The following is a 20,541-nucleotide window of genomic DNA, read 5'->3' on the forward strand; positions in this document are numbered from 1 at the left end:
CGCCCCAAATTCATCGACTGCAAACGCTGAAAACGTCGCAGCTGCAAATTCTCTTGGAATGTTTAGAATTAAAAGAGAATTCAAAGAATGAAGGATGCGCATCCGGTCGCTGGCGAGGTGATCTGGTTGGACAGATCTCAGGTCATCAATCTGGTGATCGATCAACAAGCCAGAATGCGTCCTGTTCACGGAATAGATTTACAACACATTCAAATGTTCAATATGTTGCAGCAAACCTGTGTGAGTTGACCCATAGTGACATAAAAAAGGAAGGTAAATGATCAAAAGAATAAAAATAAAAACTAAATAGGGAATAAACGCCTTCCTTCAGCCCAAAACGGGCTTGAACCGCCTCCATGCAGCACGTTTTGTGTTACCCTGTCCGTTTTTAAGCAAATAAACTTTGCCCCAGTCACCTATAAGAGGTTCCTTCACCTCCACATGTTATAGATTAGGTCATGCCCAGAGGTCAAAGGTCAAAGGTTAAGTCTGGACTTGCATTGTTGGAAGAGAACTTTCAAGCCTCGTCAGCTAAACGCAGGACTGTTTGTAAAAGTTCTATCAATGGTTACCGGCCTCTGTGTTTAACACTCGACGTGCGAGAACGCCTTTGTTCCGAGTCCAAGAGGAGTAAAGCTAGCGAGTGAAAAGGAGGAAATGCGTTTTAAAGGGCGAAAGACAAAGCTGTTGGCACATTTATCTTTATTTTTGAGGAGCTCCTGTTGTGAGCCCTGGAGGACGGTTGAACGCCGGGATGGCGTTTCACCTCTAAGAGAGATCAGCATCGCTTTCAGACGCAGCTTGTTCTCGCTTGTCGCCTCAGAAGGCGCCGGATTGGATCGTAACTCTCTGCCGGAGTTACGGAGCAGCGAATAGCCTTTGTGAGAGCTCCTCGTTAGACGCTGGGGGGGGGGGGGGGGGTTGTTGACCCAGCCGGTCCTTCCTGCTGAGGCAGCTGGTCCCTTCAGAACCCCCCGAGACGGGCCTCTGCTCTGCAGACCCGCCCGCCGATGACGATTCGTCGAGGCTATCTAATGAGGAGATTCTTGCAAATCACATCTTTGCTTCCTGCCGGCTTCCCAGACTCTGAAGCTATTCCACATCCGTCAGATTTAATCCAATAAATGTACCGTGGCTTCTTGCGAGCGCTCGGGTTGAGCTAAACCCCCGACGAGGGCTCGACCGAAAGAGTCTCGACTCTTCTGGTCAAACGGGACTAAGTTAAAGGCGGAGTCCAGAAGAGCAGATTTAGGATGAAAGGCGTTGAACTTTGTCCCGGAAACATTCGTTAGGTCACGCCATGCAGCCGTTTTAGAAGCTGCTTTGTGGCGCTGTATGGGGGGGGGGGTTCCTTGACTAATGTACAGATAATTTACCATCTGGATGACTGTAATTCTTAAATGCATGGAGTAAATCCAGTTACCAGCCCTCTGTGGGTCTAGTAACGCTGTCCAGAACCTTGTTGTCCTAACAACACGACGACATTGTGAGGTCCAGAAAGTTCCGGTCAGGTGAGCTTCGGTCACCTGTCGAGCGGAGACAACGACGGGCTTCCTCATGAACCAACTCAATTATTCCTTCTCCTAGTTTCTGTGTTCGCAAAGCGGCGACGGGCGGAATGTTGAAATGTCATTTTAAGGAAAGGTCGTACACGTTCCAAAGAACCGCCCACTTCGATTTTAGTCTAACAGTGATGATGATGAGAAGTGATGTGTGAGGGGCGAGCAGGATGAATTAAATTTAACCTGACGACGTTTGAGTGCACACATCGATGCGCGTGCATCACTTGTGTACCAGCGGTCTCATTGTGTTGCTGGAAGCGAGGCGGGACTTCTGATTGGCTCTGATTGGCAGGTTGAGGTAAAACTGTCTGACCGGCCAATGGGCTGGGTGGGATAATGCCGAAAGCCACGAGGTGCATGCATAAAAGCACGTAGCGTGGGGAGACGTTAGCGGATTCACAGTCCAGCACTGATTACTGACGACCAGAAGATCTGATATCTTTACGTGAGTACAGATCAAATAGACTAAACATCAAATAGACTAAACATGCTTAATGTTGTGGAAATTCTTCCCATGTTTTTTTTTCCCTCTCTCATATTTTCGAGTGTTTTCCACAGGGAGCGATCACGATGCTGAGACCCTGCACTCTCCTCCTCGCCCTTGTGCTCATAATCTCTCAGACGGCGGCGTCCAGGTGGGAGGCGTTGCGCCGCTCCTCAAAGCATCACCTCGGTTGTTGTTGGATCCTGTCAGGCGTTAAAATCCGGCAGCTTTGAATTAGAAAAAAGTCACCGAAGGGATCGATGGAGTTGAATGTGTGTTTTCAGAATCACCAAGGAGTCGGCGTCAGCTGGAGTCGCCCTGTCGGACGATGATGCACAAAGGCTACTCAGAGCGATCGGGGAGTTCATGCAGCTGACTTCAGGCGAGCGAGACCGCCAGGTGGCCGATGGAAACAGGTGAGGTTATCAATACGGACGGTGACAGCGGCATGCGTTGTCTATCTGTAGAAGAATGTAACAGCCATTTTTATGAGCCCCACAGCTCCAACTTTGCAGCTTACTAATTATCAAGGTATAATCTTATCATATCATTCATTCATTCGTTCATTCATTCATTCACATGCACGACAACTTGAACGCAGCATTGATCGATGCGATCTTCCCATCGTCACACGTCTGTGCGTTCGGTTTATTTGAAATGTCACCCGAGCATCCTTTTCTGTCCATATCACGCATGTAACTACTACTAACTTTCTGCATGCTGCAGTCACTGCAAGTCTGTTTCTGCATGTTTGTCTCCGTCTCCGACAGCCCGGATAGATCCGTGTCTAAGCGCTGCACAGGCTTAAGCACCTGCGTGCTGGGAAAACTCTCCCAGGACATTCACAAGCTGCAAGCCTTTCCCCGCACCGACGTGGGAGCGGGAACGCCCGGCAAGAAGCGAAGCCTGTCGGAGCGATCGGAAACCCAAGAGCACTCTTAGAGCTGAAACTCACAATTGTTCTCCAGTTTGTTCTCTCCATTCATGAATTATGATTGTCTGATTAACAAAAAAAACCAACTATCCTTACTTTGTTTTTGTAATACAATAAACCATCATATATTGCTATTATTAAATTACTTTCATCATCATTGTAATCGTATTTCTACTATAATAAATGCATTTTTTCATGTGGAATTTGTTTTTTTTATTCAATCAAGATGAATTATTAGAATATTCTCATCCGTGTATTTTGCGTTTCTATTCCGATGTTTTTTTTTTTTGCAGATGTCAGATATGATTTTTTTTCTTTTTTTTTTGCCATTTCCATCCTTACCAGCAATGCAACAGCACAGAAGCGGGCTTGCAACACGGCCACCTGTGTCACCCACCGCTTGGCTGACTTCCTGAGCCGGTCGGGAGGACTGGGACGCAGCAACTTCATTGCCACCGACGTGGGGGCCCAAGCGTTTGGCAGGCGGAAACGGCGTGGCCCCGTGTAATCCGAAGGGCACGGTGAGCCAGCATTTCAATAACAATCGACGGAGTCTTGCTTGAAGTATTCTTTTATACCCATCGCAGCGTTTCAGGGTCAGTCCTGTTTGATATTTATTTTGTCCTCTGTCCTTTCCTTTGCCTCTGTAGGATATAGCGTTTCATCCCTGACTGATTTCTTGCCGTCAGACAACCAGCAGAGATTGGAAATGATTTATTTTAATCATCGCTGTCTCCATCATGTGAAGATGACCTGTGCCTCATCAGCTATATTTAACCTTCTCCAACTGTGGCTAATTTCCACCGTAATGGGAAACACCTCATCCGCTTCTATTGCAGTGCAAAACTGTTTAAATAAGATTCTAAATACTGTAACAGCTGTGAACTAAACGCAGGAATAAATAGTATTTTAGCTACACGTGGCGTTCAGGTCTTTCGGGTGTGTTTTTGTGTGAATGTGATTAATTGCAAAACCACACAAAGTCTTTCTGCAGTATCTTTTATTAATGTCAAAAATGATTTTAACAGTGTCATGAAAAGCAAGATATGCATAGAAGTCCTTTCCACTTACATGGAAATAGAGATGATGTGATGTAAATATGATGTAAATAACTTTTAAAATTGCGCCATCTGCTGGATACAATTAGTTACTGCGTTTTGTAACAAGAAACGCTATCTGACGTTCCTCACCTGGACAGTATGTTTAAAACCTTTGAAAGCAGATTAAAGTGCTTTTTGCCCCCGACCATTTTACCCACCAGGGTGTGTACAATTAAAGAAAGACAGTCAAAAGAAGTTGTTCAAGATGTCTCTGTTAAGTACACGCGCAAGAAAACCTTTTATTTTTGCAAAGGTTAAATTCCTAAAATAACAAAACTTTCCCTCCTTGAGGAATTAATGAACTATTTTTTAGTTGAATATGAATAAAATAAAATAATGTGCCACTTCAATACCGTTATCAACGCCACCCATGTAAGTAATCCGAAAATGTTTTTATATTCACTTTGGATTATTAAAACATAAGTGAGGCTGCTGAGTCAGAGATATCAACGTTCTAATTCTACTACCGTATTTTATCAGAAACGGAAAATGACGCAGTTAATTAGCATGTTATTTAGCATGCTAATTAGTATGCTAACTAGTTGCTAGCCTCAAACAGGGGCGTGTCCGCTGTTTCCGGTAAAGGAAGATGGTTCGGCGTGGGGAGAAGAGTGACGCACTTTTTTTTTAGAAATGATGGCTGCTACCCGGAGATATCAACGTTCTAATTCTACTACCGTATTTTATCAGAAACGGAAAATGACGCAGTCAATTAGCATGTTATTTAGCATGCTAATTAGTATGCTAACTAGTTGCTAGCCTCGAACAGGGGCGTGTCCGCTGTTTCCGGTAAGGGAAGATGGTTCGGCGTGGGGAGAAGAGTGACGCACTTTTTTTTGGAAATGGTGGCTGCTATCCGAAGAGGACGGACAGCCGGACAATTAAAGAAGAGAAGAAGGTGTGCGGCTGATTCGAAGAGCTTATTTCAGCTTCACGTAAGAAAAATGAAGTCCGTAATTTACTATGATACTCAGAATGTGGCACAGCGCATCAATTAAGTGACGTCATCTAAACATTTATTCAGAGTTGGGGGTTTATAATTTTCATTATATTTGGTGAATAACAATCTAAACTTAAGTGAATATAGATTTGTGTGTCAATATTTTGACAAAGTGATAAAAAAAAACTTAAATTTGACTTAAATTTGGACACTAAATTCATACTGGTAGTGTTTTGCCTGGAGTTGTGTTCTGTGACCGGGTCACTGGGAGGACGAGACGGTGAAGTTCATGTTGACGGACTCCTTTAGGCTCCTGTAGCGAGGATGCGCCTCGACTTACATCTTAGTTGCTCTTAACGTCTACTCTACTCTATTAATACTACTTTTGATGTGTCTTTTTCGTCTGCACAACAATGAATCTCAGCAGCAACCGTTTGTCACAGGCCCCCCCCGGTTCCCTGGAGCGTTGTCACGGTTTCCCCAGAGCGCCTGTGTGACGAGCCCGCAGCGTCACGGCTGCTTATCTTCTGTAATTGACACGCTTGTTCTAACTCGTTCCGTTTAAGAACTAGCTTTAGTCTCTATTTCTAAACGATAAACGGTTTGATTCAGACTAACTAAATAAAGACAACGCCTAAGACGGGTTCCCGAGGCAGGGGGCACCTAAATTAAAAAATGTGGGTCTCTTCTGTGTGGATTTCTGAGGTTCTCCACATGTCTGCAGGGGTTCCTTCCTTCCTCTGTAGTCCTCTCACCACCAAAAACACACATTAGAGGTTAATTGGTGACTCCAAATGTGAGTGTGATTGGTTGTTTTGCCTTTTTTATGTTGGCCTAGGACGTGTCCAGGGTGAACCCCACCTCCCAGCCCAATGCCAGCTGACAGCCCCTAAGTGACAGGTAACTGAAAATAAATTCATGTTCAACCATAGCGAGTAGCCGCTAGCAGCTAGGCCCTTTTCTAATGAGGTTCTTTACTTGTGGAATACCAGCTTACCTTGTGAAAATGTTTTTTTTTAAAAATGCAACTAAAGAAAAGTGTCATTTTCTAACTTGCGTACTCGTTAGGAAAACCGTTTCCTGCATCGGCTGTCGTGTGGTTACCTTTGCATCGCCTGAAAGCTTTCTTTCTAGGTGTGGTCTGATAGACGTTGAACGCGGCTGTGGCGCTTGAAACATGCTCAAAACAAGGGCATGTTTTTGCGTCTCCCTCTCTCGGGTGCTGACCAACAACACACACCCCGGCTGACGAGACGGAGGAGGCTGCTGTTGGACGTGAGCAGCCATGTGCAAACTCCCAAACGCGGCTAATGAAGATGCGAGCGCCTCCGAGGAGCTGCCAGATGCCACATCATCCAGCGTCTGGGGAAGAGCATCTGTCACTTTCACTTCATCTCTCTCCGGCTGGCAAGCAATTATTGGGTTAGACCGGCGATACTTGCTCCTCTTTAGTGCGGGATCACGAACCTTTTGTGTCTGCAAGCTGGCGGTTCGGTGCAAAGCTCGGAGCTGTTTCGAAACTTTCTGCTTCATACTTGATGACTCCTGGAAGCCGCCCACGTAATGTCTCACGTGATCTTCACTACCCATCTCCGCTGGAGAAGCTGGGGATAAAGTGAGAACGTTATAGTCACCGAGAAGCGACTATAACGTTTCACATTCGTCATAAAGAAGCGTTCAGCCTGGTCAGCGATGAAAACAGATTCCTCGTGATGCTTTATGGTTTTAGAATGTTTTCAGAATCAATGACGTGAACCTTTCACTTTCAGATTTTACACCTGAGACAAGGTGTGTCTGAAATCATAACCCTCAAGCTGCTCTTTGGGCTGCAGTGCCACCGTGTGGCTGAATATTAATATTACATGAGGCGTTTTCAGTGGGTGTATCAAGGATTCTTCTGTGACTTCTGTCATTTCTTCGGTTGCATTAAACATATATATATATATATATATAAAGCATTTTTTTTGGGTGGCTTTCATTTCCAATAAATATTTTTCATGTTTACAGGAGGACCCGGGACTGTCCTGCGTAGAGTTTGCGTGTTCTCGTGTCTGCATGGGTTTCCTCCGGCTTCCTCCGAGTCCAAAAACATGGAATACAGGTGAGTTTAAAGCGAGCGTGATTGTTTCTCTCGGTGTTGACCTTGTGATGACCTGGCGATACAATCGGGGTAAAAATGTAAGTCGAGCTCCTCCAAATGTTGTGTATGATATGTTTTTATTTATGCTGCATTTGTGGGGAAAAAAATCTGTCAGTTTTCCTCATTCAAGAAAAGTTAAATAACAAGTATAGAACATACTGAAGTAAGAAATAAGCGTTTATCTTTTAAATTAACCCCATGAAATGCTTTATATTCCGCCAATTTACCAAAAATACTTCTTGTATTATGGATTTATATGCACAAGATGGCAGCAAAGGGCCACACAACTTCTTCACTTTTAATCAATTTTCTATTTATGAAGCATAAATAGGAAAAAGACAGTTTTTCTCATATTTATTCAGTGAGTAATTAGTGCACAGGCCTGTACTTTCTGCTCCAAAAACATCGAATCAAACAAATTATTCTAGCAGCAGAAAATCCACGAGATGTCCTGACGTGGTCACGACAAAATGACGAGTGAAGAGAGAATAATTGATGATATCTCACACTCCATGATGCGCAGGAAGAACACACAACTGCAGGAGGTTTTCATTTGGCATTATTTCGTTGTGAGTGTCCAGTTGTTTCGTGTCGCTGTGTCCATGTATGAACTTATTTTCAGTGTTCATCTTCAGCTCAATTATTTTTTAGCAATTTTGCCATTTACCGTAATCTGTGTATATATATATTTTAAAAGAAACAACTTACTGTTGAATATTGAACCAGCACATTTTCACAGTTCCATCGTAGATTGGATTAATTTGCTGTGAAGCCCCTCGGCCCCCTAAAATAACCTCCAGTCGTCACTGAGGCTCATTTACCTCGTGGAACAGATATTCCCAAAGACAACATTAAACCGACTCAGCCAGGCCTCCGTCAAAGATTCAGCTCCCTGCGCACACACGCTCCTTCTCCCCCCTCTCTCCCATCTCTGAAGGCCCCCTTTGTGGGGCGTAGGAATGCCCCGTGTGCGCTCCGTCGTGTAAAGCGGGCCTTCTGTTCAGATGTGCACGCCGCCGCCGCCGCTGCCGCCGGCCTGTTTAATTGTAAATGACGGAGGGATTTATAAATACGGTGTTTGATAAAGACGCCTGAGTGATGTGATCTTACAGGAGACACGCACAACATGCAGTCCTGATTGTTGGACCTCTCGTTCGTCGGGTGGGAGGGCATCACGGGAACACGGCGGCTGATGAAACGGATGTAATGCCGTGTAGCGTGTGTCTTCTGAGCGTACGATACGTGCATTATATAGATGCTGCGCTGCTCTTACACACGGACGTGTTCATATTCAGAGTGTTTCTGCTTTTTATGGCACTTTTTGTTGACGTTAATCACTATATTTTAGTGTAAAATCTGGTATTATAATTGTTTAACTTATGGTAACCATGGTTACAGCTAGTGCCTACTGAAGCCCCTCTCTACCCTCTTGTAAGGCTAAAGACCCATCTCTCATTTCCAAACTTATCAAATTGACAAAAAGGGGAAACGCATATTCTCTCAGGCGTTGTAGAGCGCCATTAAAGATGCAAGTTAGAAAAGTTGTTTACGTGACTAAAAACTGCTTGGAGAGGATGACGGAAGTTAAAACTACAACTGAATAGATCAATAATTATTATTCTTAGGGAAGAGGAAGTTGGGAAAATAAAAACAATGTTTGATTTAAATCTGGCTGCGACATCTGCGTCTGCAGAGTGACCTTATTTCTGAGTGACTCATGAAGCGGCCGGTGCAGTGATGTTCATAAAACTTTCCGGACTCGGCTGCCTGACGCTCGCCCTCCACACAGGGTCCAGGACGCCACCCCTCACCCCACCTTTGCCCTCGTATCAGACGTGCTGCTCATATTGTCTCCCAGCCACACTTTTAACTTCAAAGAGCGGCTCACCCTTGTGTCTCAGGAGGAACCGAGGCGCCACAGCAGCCAGCCTGCTCTGCTGCAGCACCGCTAACTATGACTGCGGGCTGGAGCACCTCCCCACGCCTCCTGATACCAGAGCGGGGGGGGGGGGGGGGGTCCCTATGATACAGAGGCGCATTATGCACCCTCTTACAAGGTTACACTTGTTGAGAATACTGCATGCATAATGAAACGCTTCAGCTACCTGTGGACAAAGGTGCGCTTGATCGGGAACTTCCAAATGACAGTTTTTTTTTTCCAAACAAACATCAGAAACGTCAGAGAAAGAAATGTGAGGGTTGAGAAGTGAGACTTTGTTTGGAAGCATCACACACACGATGGAAACTTCGTTAAAATCTCAATCTCTTCAGCATTTTTCCCATAATTCCTCTGTGTGTGATGTTTTCGTCTTCACATTCATGCTCCGCTCCCGTCTGGAATACTGGAGTTCAGCTCAAAGGAACAATGTGGTGGATTTACTTTATTATGAACAAAGCCTTTGTCTGAGGTGCTCGCATACTGAACAGGGGTCCAGAGTCCAGGAGCAGCTTTGAACTACCAGGTCAAAGACATCACAGAACCGAGGCGCTGTTTCACATTCATCTCGCACCTCACACGGGACGCCCGCCACATTTGTCCTTTTGATTGTCCTCCCGTTTCTTTAAAGGTCTGCTTGGAACCATAGGTCATCTGGAGGCTTTTATGCTTCTTCTTACTCCTCACTTTGGGGAAGAATCACACTGGGGGGGCCTCCGGCGGAACTCCGGAACAACAAATTAAATTGCACTGCAAATCAAAACGAGCCATTTCATCATGCAAGAAAAGAGCTTTTATCGAAACACAGACGAGGCTTTGCTCGTATCAATAGAAAGGTGGGCTCAGATTTGAAACTCGGCGCCATGAAATATGCAAAGCGAGCCCACCACATAGAATAGCTGAAAACACAGGTTCCTTTGATGTTAAGTCCTTTGGTTGTGCATGTCTTCATTCAACTAGCCCGTGGATGTTTTAACCTTCTGTAAAACTTGCTCCACTGCGCTCTCCCTTTCTACATCAGAGTCATGTGGATCCGCGGTTCTGCCCGAAATCTTTATTTCATGAACGCTGTTTTCTCTTTGACGGGGTTTACTTGGAGGGGCCCACCGTCATGACGGGACGGCCGGATGCCGACTTTTCTGTAACGAGCGGCGTCGCTGCGGTTTTGCACACACAAACATACAAACAAACCGAATGCTACAAATGGGACTCGTAATCAATCAACCGCGGAAGACCTATCGTTTGACCCCAGGCTATTATTGCTCGGGTGAGCCCACGCGTGTTGCGCAGTATCGACTGCTTCGGTTTTGATGATCCATTCTCGGATGAGAGGAAGCGGGCGGCGCAGCGAGATCCGCAAAGGGCAGCGGAAACACAATGCTGGGGTAGATAATTACAATAAAAAAGAAACGGAAAATCACCCTTAATCTATACTTTCTCTTTATTTTCCTCGTGATGCGCAGAAGGCTCGTGTTGGAACCGAGAGGACCGGGTCCCAGTGGCGAAACCAGGGCGCTGCTGGTTTTACAGGCTTTAGACGCTCCTGAAGAGAAGCGGAGGATTATTTAGTATTCACTGGACATAACAAGGCCTTTGATGTAGCCAGTATTCTCTTTACTCACCCGGAGCATCAACATTTAATGAGACCTGATATCAGCCTTTTTAGTAGCCGTGAATATTTCAGATAAAAGCCAGATTGTGTTCACCAAAACCGACAGCAAGCGCTGGTGGTCAGAGGTTCAGTGTCACCCGTGTGTTCTTTAGTGATATACAGGAGACGGGCCTGTGTGTGATGGGATGTGTTCATTAAAGCGGCTCCATTTCACTCTGTCTTAATCAGCAGCACATATGTCATGGGAGGATACAGCCTGGAGCTAAGACCCAGTGCATAATTCATAACTCCAGGTCAGGCTGTGCAATGAGTGCATATTATCGCAACAAAGATGCATTGCTCTCCCGTCATTCTGCGTTTCAAACAACATCTTGATGTGCAGCAAATCTAGCACACAATAGTGAAAGCTGATTCAAGCGTGCGAAGCTCTTTAAATCGGCGCTCGGTTTGGCGGCACGCGTTTCGAACAATCGCTTCAGCATCCGCCCATCACAGGTGTGTGTGTGTGTGTGTGTGTGTGTGTGTGTGTGTGTGTGTGTGTGTGTGTGAGAGAGAGTGTCACAGCGAGCCGTGACACTGCAGGTGTTTAAACTGTGGTGATGTAATTGGCCACGAGGGGAATAGAAACAAGAGCTTCACAGTCCTTGATTTGATCCCTTGGTTATTGATTTCTCAGTCTGCTTCTAACAGAAATAATTGCCACATGTAATGTATTATTCAATTACAAGACACTGCTCTCAAGTTTGGGTTTGATGGTCCTTTTTGAATCGGGGAGACCTATAGATAATTCAACACCGTCGGCCCATTAAGCAGCAGGAATATTAAAAGGTATGTGCGTTAATCCTGCCTATTTATTAGCGCCTGTGACATTCGCCGCTGCTCCGAGTTTCCCGTTTCCTGCCTTTGTATATTTGCAGGAATTGGGAATAACTTTGGTCCAGATTCAGGCGTATTCTGTGTTTTCTGACTTTGAGATATTTTAACTTGTATTTAAAAATACTCAAATATAAATGGTGAATGGGGATGTATGTATGTGTGTGTAAAAAGTAATCCTAGCAGTGTCTGTTATATACATGCATATTGGCATATATATATATAGTGCTTGTGATGTCATGTCATTAAGACACACCCCTTTATTTGACAACCACTCTTTTACTTTTATGGCCATTAATGCGAATACTTCCCTCGCATTGATTTATATAGCCTGGACGCTTACATGGTTCGTCGGTGCCATGACTCCGAGGTGTTCGCCGCAGTATTGACGAGTTTCTACTTTGTTTAGAAGGAAATACTCAGCGCTTCATTCAGTTGTGAAGAAAGATCAATTCCAGCATTAAAATCTCTCTCCCTCCGTTCCTGTGCAGCGCCGTGTGACACGCTTTTAATGATCAGCCATCCAGCGCTTGTTTACAGCCCGACTTCCCGGTCGTGTTCCCTTAATACCTACTCCTGCTAATATTTATCGTCGGTCTTAATTGGGTTGGTGTCGGCGGGCCGGCGGCGCTGGCGGCCTCCTCGTTGGAGTGGCCTTCATGCGCTTTCAAAGTCTTTATTATCCTGACGGTCCAGTCCTGCTTATCCAAGTTTCACTTTTCATTTTCGTCATGGTGTGAAGCTGGTTTTGTAAAAGCGAGGGAGCCCCGGAAGAGTCTAACCATGCGAGGGATCACAGGGGAGGTGCACAGTCCGTATAAATTATCAGGAATGTGAACTCGATCGAAGATGCTAATTGCACCAATGGCTGGCTATGTGGGGAATTGGCATGCTTTTCATGCGGTGATAATAAAAATGAATTTTTGAACAAGGGGATCTTAAAATAATATCTAATCTACAGAGAATTCCCAGATCAAACGAATAATTAGAAGCTTTGAAATGTATCTTTGTGGTCCGAAATGCGAAGTACTGGCCCTGTGAATATTATACTCCATTCAATTTTGTCAAAGGAAAAAAACAAAACTGGAGTTAATTAACAGTTATTACAGGCCTTTTCAACTTAAATTTGACTTTCAAATATTAGCTCTTATATATAAACTATGCTTCTGGCATCTGCAAATTAGCTTTAGTGCATCGCCTTTAATTAGGCCTCATTGAACCCGTAGCAACCCACCCACAAATACTTTAAATAATTCAGCAGGCGTGTAAGATATGTTTAACAGTAGTCATTAGTGTGTTTTATTTGGATTGTGCTCATTGGAAGAAACGCACCTTCACACCTTTTGTGAAACTGCAATCTTGAGGCTGAACAGAGTTAAATCATGCAGCTGTGATGAATATTTAAATTAGAATCATTTTGATAGCTTTCGCCGCGGCTCCGAGGAGGCTCTAATTATGAATACTGGTTTTGTTCTGCAGCCTTTTTCATTTTAAGACAGGCCAGTATGGCCAAGCTCTCTATATATGCCAGCACACACACACACACACACACACACACACATTCTATACAGTATATTGATCTTCATTCGAAAGTTTCTTCAACATTTAAACAATAAACTATTCAATATGTCAGAAAATAACATCATGAAGTCTCCTCCTTGTCTTTGTAGAGTGTCAGTAGTAAAAAAAAAAGGATGCATTAGTAAAAACGCCCCCCCCCCTCCCCCACCCATGTGTCCCCCATCTCCATCTTCCTGCCGTCTCCCTCCGTCAGCAGCGCTTCTCCTCTCGCCGCTGATCAAACGCACCTGCCAAGCCTCGCTAACATTCTGGATCATGTTCGCTAATTACCCACAAAGCATTGCAGATTTCTGCTCCTCGTAGGGAATTTGCCTGTGATCTGAGCCGAGGGTTGTGTTGCATTGTATTTATTTACTCATTTGGAGGGGAATCTCTCGGGGTGAAACGCGTAACGAATGTTTCATGCAAATGAAACCGCTCAATTTTTTTGCATGACAAAGATTCCGTCGGGGTCACGGTCGGTGCGTCTCCGCCTCTCTTCTTTCTGAAACATAAAAACGGGTCTTAAATAGGGTTGCATATATTTTAATTATCTCATGATTTGGTTAAATCATTTGTATTTGTATTTTTTTTGGGGGGGGGGGGGGGCGTGGCCTGAGATCAACAACAAAGCTTGGCACCATTTACAGCCGTCTGGCTCCCATTGACTGTAATTAAACAAAGGGGTCGGGCCCTCTGCTTTAACTTCTTAATTGGAGGAAATAAAAGATTAAGTGCTTAACAAATAATCAGTTACCTTTAATGTTTGAACACGCATCATCTCTAATGGAATAGAATAGGATCATTATAGCATACTTTATGCCCCCTTCGGAAGAAGGTGAGTGCTATTGACTTAATGCTAATGCTGCTAGCTTTAACACACATTCTGCCCTTTTCCATCAGTCTGGTGCCTTAAGAAAATGTTTTAGCCCTCACCGTGTGGTCGTTTTTGCACTCTTCTTCTTGTGCTACGGTTTCCCTCCGACTCTTTCCTGCTTTTTTACCTGTACCGGTAAGTTTTTCTAAAACACAAGCATCAGAAAGGTTCTGACATGAAGGTGAATGCCAGCCTTGGTGAAATGATCCAGAGAAAACACATCGTCATTTAATCCGTACCTGTTTAAAACGCTCTTCGATAAAGTTCTGCTTCCCTCAGCATCCTGAGAAAACGTTTCTCCCCCAGCTCCTCGTGTGAATTTAGTTTTAAAATAAATTTGGTACAGTTCCACACAAAAAACACAATCTATGTGTTAATTCACACCAGGTCAGTTTAATACGATGATCAAATCTCATTTTTCGACGGGCGCGAGCCATCGGGGAGTGTTTACCGCCTATCCCTTTAAAAGAGCAGCAAGTTTTGCTGAAGCCCGCTGCTTTCTGCATGGTTGGTTCACCGATGCTGCTTTAATGGAAGGCAGCCCCACGCCGCCAGCGCTCAGCTGCAGTAATAGCAGCCTGGTGCGGCGAGAAGGAAGAATATGTCCGGGATGAAATGCTTGAATTCTCTTCAAAACAAGCCTGACGTTCAGCTGAGCAAACACTCGGCGACATTATTAGTGGAGGGGTAAAGGGGGCCGGGGGGGGCTGCTATCGGACGAGCCCACAGGAGGACTTCAGTGCATTTTCACAATTTATCGGACACGTCCATAGACCGTACCATCAAGCAGCGATGTGAAATAAGGCGTGTTTGGAATGACGGTTTAGTGAAAGCTTTTTGTTATCATTTACATCTAGGGTCAAACTTTTAATTCAGTGTATGTTGAAATACACCCGTAGGAGTAAACGGAACAAATGATCATAACGGGTCAGAACACATACGGCTTCTTGAGAAACAAAAATATTTCAATGCTTCCCCCCCCCCAATTTATAAAAAATCACACTTGTGTCGGACTTAAACAATTTGGTCTCGTAAATAAAAATCTGTCTTTCAGCTAGAATCAAGCGGCCTGCAGTTCAGCCTGCAGCCGCTACAGCAGGGTCACCTGTGGTGTTCCTCAGGGCCCCGACCACGCTTCTGAGAAGCACATTTATGTAATACAAACAATAATTTATACATTCTTTGAGTGGAAACGGAATTCTGTTCTGGTTTACTGCTTGTAATCGTGATGCAACTTAATGTTGGAAAGCATTTAAAATATTTAAGTTGGTGAACAAGTGATAACCAATAATAAAAATGAATAAATTGATGAATCTCTATCCCTAACTGCTTTCGAGGCTGCTGTCAGATTTAAAAAAAAAATAGGTTTTTGCGTTAATCGCTAAAAATTGACTCGACTGGAAGCATTTTTGCAAACAAACACACACACAGATGCCTACCTGTAAATCAGTCATACACACACACACACACATATGCCTACCTGTAAATCAGTCATACACACACACACACATGTCAGAAGATGATGTCAGTAGGAGAATAAGCTATGGAGACACCGCATGTTTGTAAGCCTGTCTTCAAAAGCCAATGAAGAGTCTTAATAAAGGCTGCCATAACATGAGGTCTTTTTAAGTGAGACGCCCCCTCCCTGCTCTTCCAGGCTACCCCCTGTGGAGCTTAAAACCTTTCTTCACCAATCTCATTTCCACCAATCGATAAAGTTAAGTCTTCTAAAGACAACCATGCAACGCCCCAATTCTGCACCTTTTCTTCTTCTCATTGCAAACAAACAACATTCCCTTATTTATGCCGGGCTCGTTAGATGCTGGTCTAAATAATGTTCCGGAATAATTCCTGATTTAGCTCTGAAGTTGTCACTAAGCAATTATGTTGGTGGTATTTTCTTTTTTTGTCCGTCTGCAATCAATAATCGTCGCGGTTATCTCAGTGATGTTTTTTTTGGTGTTGAATTTAACCATTTTTTAAATCATTTAATTCTTTATTATCTTCTACCTGCAGAAGTCCACTAAAATAAATTGCAGCCGATTCAGAATGTATTATTTTCTCGAGGTTTGTGTGAGGACAGGATTTTCAGGAGGATGTGTCAGTGAAGACCAGGTGGTGGCGCCAAAAACTCAGAAGAGAACACGTCTGATGATTAATTCCTTCCCCCAGCAACTCTGTAGTGTGTGTGTGTGTGTTTACACCCTGTACTGAAACACTCACTTGAGGAACAGAGAACGGGGCTCATTTTCTAACCGACCCCATCGGCTGCTTCTGGGCTGCAGATGAATAATGGCTGAATTCAACTGTGCTGCAACGGAAACGCATTCCACACACTCCGCAAAGCTAATAGCCGGAGCCAAACAACCACATTTGGACATTTACAATTAAGAACGCTCAGTGATTGAATATCTGGGTGACTGGTAAGTCACGCCTCGGAGTGAGATAAAACGGCGCTGCTAGATATTGCTGAATGCTTCACAAAACCCTAACTATGTTTTAGATGTGCCTCAACAACACTGAGAAATGAGTCAATTTGATGGGGAGGCAACATTTTGTTTTTGCGATGAGAGAGCGAAGGGAATATAGGCCCTGGCATGTCTGGAACGCATTTCTGGGATGGGAACACTTTGGACATTTAGATTCTGCTGCTGTATTACATGAAGCTATTTTTTATTTTTTTTTAGACTGGTGAGTTTGATCTTTTCCAGATTTATAGACACCGTTTTAAGATTAAGACATACGTACATCTCCTTCTGTATAGCTGCCTATATATTTAATTTCAGCTCTCTTTGCAGGCTCATCTCAATCTTTTATATTTTTAATGCACCTCAGTGAGAACTTCAGATTCTGCTCACATCGACACAGATCGCACTCAAAACCTCACTTGAAAAATTTCCCATGGGGGGGGGGCACTTTTTAATAGACTTCACCTTGTGTTGCAGTATAATACATTTTTTACATTATATGCTGTATGTTATAATTCGTCAGACCCGTTCGCGATTTCATTTTGAGCACTTAAAAAAAAAAAAAAATTTGCTCCGATGACCTCGGGAGGATTTCAGGTCAAGCAACACGGATAATCACAATCAACTTCACGAAGAATGTTGAAAGAAACATCTGTGGACTTGTTCACCCGTGGCCATCACAGGCCCTAATGGCTTTACCTGGTGGCCCTTCATTCACAGCGCTGACATCTCATGTAGTTGGATTTGGCAGGTGTTCATTCCACAGAGCACCGGTAGCTGACTTCTCCATTTTATCAGCCCCTGGTTAGAGAGCCGGCCAGAAAATAATTCTGCAGCAATTACCATATGTTGTGATTGTGGTTTTGGAGCAACACTACAACATCTGTGTTATACTGGCAACTGGGGTGCCCTGAAAACCCCCCCCCCTCCCCGGTCGACATTCTTTCCCTGCATCTACCAAACAGGTGCTTGCTGCAACACTGCTCTCCTATAGGGGAGAATGTGGGCTGACCACATGGTTCCGCCCTGTTAAAGCTTTTATAACCACGCAGCGTGTTTGTAAAAGAGTAATTACTGACTGGCGGGGGTGTGAGAGGTTTCCACAAACGCCACAGTCGTCTCTTTGTAAATTAAGATTTCGCTAATCACACGTTAAAACTGGCTGATCGATTGAAAACTGCTTGCAACGTCTCTGTTGATTCAAAGTTATCTCTGTGGACAACATGACACACTTCAGCCCAGCCCAGTGCACGATCTAGTCTAGATATCAATGGACATTTTCATCCATCGACTGCGGTTGGATGAATTTTCCAGGAGATGTTCGGAGCCTTGTATACATTCCTTCCAGAATGTCCCGTAGTTCTTTCTTCCTGGTCCAAATCTCAGCATCACGTAACGGAATGCTTTCAACACAGGAGCTCTCGATGGCGGATGACTTAGTTGCAGACGTTCCACGCTTCTGGAAGGAAAATCCTTTCAACTGTCAACGACGTAGGTGCTGAGATGTTTGGAGCTATCAACTTCCTTGATATCTGTACTGTTCGTAAATATGACAGGCAGGTGGGAGGAGTCCCAGTTTTCTTCGCGTTTAATTCAGGCGGCATCATCTGCGTAGAGGAAGCAACACAGCCGGTTAACAAAATGAAACCTGGCACATGGCAGGTCATCTGTGATCGATTCCTTGGCCTGAACAATCAATTGTATGTTCAAATGTCCAACGTCTATCAGACAGTAAAGCAGGTGGAAAGTTGCAACGCCGTCCTCCAGGGACCGGGGAGGGAGGTCGGCGCCCCTCCGTCAGGGCTTCCTGTTCTGTTATAAGTAATGGTTCCCACTACAGGACTGCAGCAGCCACTTAAACCCTCAATGGTCATGTCACAACACAGCAGAATGACGACTGTCACACAACCCGGCTATCTATTCCAGCACCGCTCAGTGATGGAGGCGTTACAATTCAAAGGCTGTCGTCCGCTGTCTCGCCGTCCACACCCTCCCTCAAGTGTTCCCGGCAGCAGATACGGAGGCAGCCGCGGTGACCCAACAATAAATAAACAGACGAGTGTCACAAAGGCGAGACCTGTACACGGACCCATTTCATTTTCAGCGTTGGTTGCTGATTTATTACACATGACACAAACGCATGAGGTGGCGCTCGAGTCAATCACTCGAGCTACGTGACCTCACTAATTCATCGGAGCCGGAACAATTAATGTTTCAATCAGCCGGATTCAGAAATGACACACAAAGTCAAGTAAATATACCGGTTGTCAATGACGGACGTCGGAAAGCTCCAGAATAGGATCTATTGATTTAATAGCAGAGGAAGCAAATGTAGAATAAAGTTTTGTGTATGTTGCTGTTAAGCGATAAATTGGTCAAGGGTTCAGAGAGGACAAAAATCTAACCGTCAAATGTTAGTTCATGAATAATCAAATGTTCTTTGTTTGTGAAATCGTTAACCCCTGCAGACTTTACTTCTGGATTCTTTACAGAGGAACGATGACATTTTCATTCTCCTCAAAATTCAATACGTTTCTTCCACCGGAGCTCAGCCTTAACTCTAACTTAAGGAAGCAATTCTGCTCAATACTCTGAGAATCCCTAGATGAATCCATTTGATTAATCCTAATTATAATTATGTTTTAACAATATATTTTAAGATCCTTTGTTGAGATTTCCTCCTCAGATTGTAAGCAAACATCACCATAAAGCTCGTCCTGCCAGCAAGCAGCGCTCCCATCTGCCAAATTCCCTTTACAGTGACAAAGGGAGGTATAAAAAGTCAACTGAGCATAGACAAGCTGGAAAATGTTCCCATTCATATTCAATATTCAAATTCCTATCCTATGTGTCTGTGTATATGCATGAGTGCTCGTGATCGCACCGTGCCGATTGCTGCTTGAAGTACTGCAGATTGCTTGCTTTGACATTTTCCCATTGTGCGTGGCGGTGCAGCAGGCAATAATTGAATATCAGGTGCATAAGCTGCTCTTTAATTTGACATGTGTGCTTGAGGCAATAAACACACGTGGTGCAGAGGGGGGGGGGGGGGGGGGCTGCATAATTGCAGAGGAATAAAATATCATACGAAGAGTGAGAGGATCATTGTATCAGGTAGCAGATGACAGCCCGTTTGATCATTATGCCAAGGCTAAAGAGGTTGGCTAATTAGTTGTGATTAAACCTCACCCTCTAATCAGGGCTTGCTCTTCCAGGGGAGGGGGGGGGGGGATCCATGTTCTATGATAAGCTAACAATGCCTTCATTCCTACCAGGCCATTGCCCCCAGCTTACGAGAGAACATAGCTCGCTTGATTTCTTTTTGAGAGATTTTACCTTCACAATATTCTACATCCTAAAATCATCAGCTGGGGAGACGACAGGAAGTGAATTTAAAGACTCCTCTGTGTGTCAGGAATGCATTATATCTGTATGAGCGTGGGACTCCAGGCGTCACCCTGGTGAGAGGACCCCCCCCCCCCCCGATGCCATGGATGCCTCTTGCTATGACTTTCAAAGATGGCAGAAAGTGCTCCAGTGTCATGCCCATGCATTATTAGCTGACAGCCCCATATAAATAATAAGGCACATAATGCCAAGTGTGAGTGCTTGTGTCTCCGCAAGGACGCCCCACAGGTGTGCCTCTCGTCGCCGCATTTCCATTTTGTTCAACAAAGAGCCTGCCTGTGCGAATGACTTCTGTCTGAAAGCTTTGCCTGATCATTCTTTTATGTGCCACTTCCCAGAATGCACATCATTCGCAGGACCTCGTGATAATAGGCTCGTCCGGACAGAGAAAGGAGCGAGACGCTTGTCAGAGTGGATACATCCCCACCTGACCTGAGGGAGATGGCTCAGTGCACGACACATCAGTTGCAGGACACTGAGAGACCCCCCCCCCCCGTCGCAGGCTAATGGTTGTCAAGTTAGAGAGGGCCTCTGCTCTTGTCGGGGCCGGGACTGTTGTTGTAAATCCATTAGAGGTCGCAAGCACACAGGGTGGGTGGTCGATTGATAAGGCAGGGTGGGGCGGGGGGGGTGGGGGGGGAGTAGTG

At 44.7% G+C, this 20,541-nt stretch overlaps 1 protein-coding gene across 1 annotated transcript; it reads left to right on the top strand.

Annotated features, from left to right (window-relative positions):
- Positions 1–2,132: 2,132 nt before the first annotated feature.
- On the top strand, positions 2,133–2,988 carry calca (calcitonin/calcitonin-related polypeptide, alpha). Its single transcript, XM_068740867.1, has 3 exons — positions 2,133–2,197; positions 2,331–2,462; positions 2,817–2,988. The coding sequence occupies exons 1-3, from the start codon at positions 2,133–2,135 to the stop codon at positions 2,986–2,988; spliced, it is 369 nt and encodes a 122-aa protein (XP_068596968.1).
- Positions 2,989–20,541: the final 17,553 nt, after the last annotated feature.

The sequence above is a fragment of the Brachionichthys hirsutus genome, chromosome 1 (genome assembly GCF_040956055.1).
Source record: "Brachionichthys hirsutus isolate HB-005 chromosome 1, CSIRO-AGI_Bhir_v1, whole genome shotgun sequence".
Lineage (NCBI taxonomy): Eukaryota > Metazoa > Chordata > Actinopteri > Lophiiformes > Brachionichthyidae > Brachionichthys > Brachionichthys hirsutus.

Excerpts from the sequence above, each read along its gene's own strand:
- calca (XM_068740867.1), top strand. The coding sequence starts at position 2,133 with ATGCTGAGACCCTGCACTCTCCTCCTCGCCCTTGTGCTCATAATCTCT. Across the intron at positions 2,198-2,330 it reads TCTCAGACGGCGGCGTCCAG|AATCACCAAGGAGTCGGCGT; the intron begins GTGGGAGGCGTT and ends GTGTGTTTTCAG. Across the intron at positions 2,463-2,816 it reads CAGGTGGCCGATGGAAACAG|CCCGGATAGATCCGTGTCTA; the intron begins GTGAGGTTATCA and ends CGTCTCCGACAG.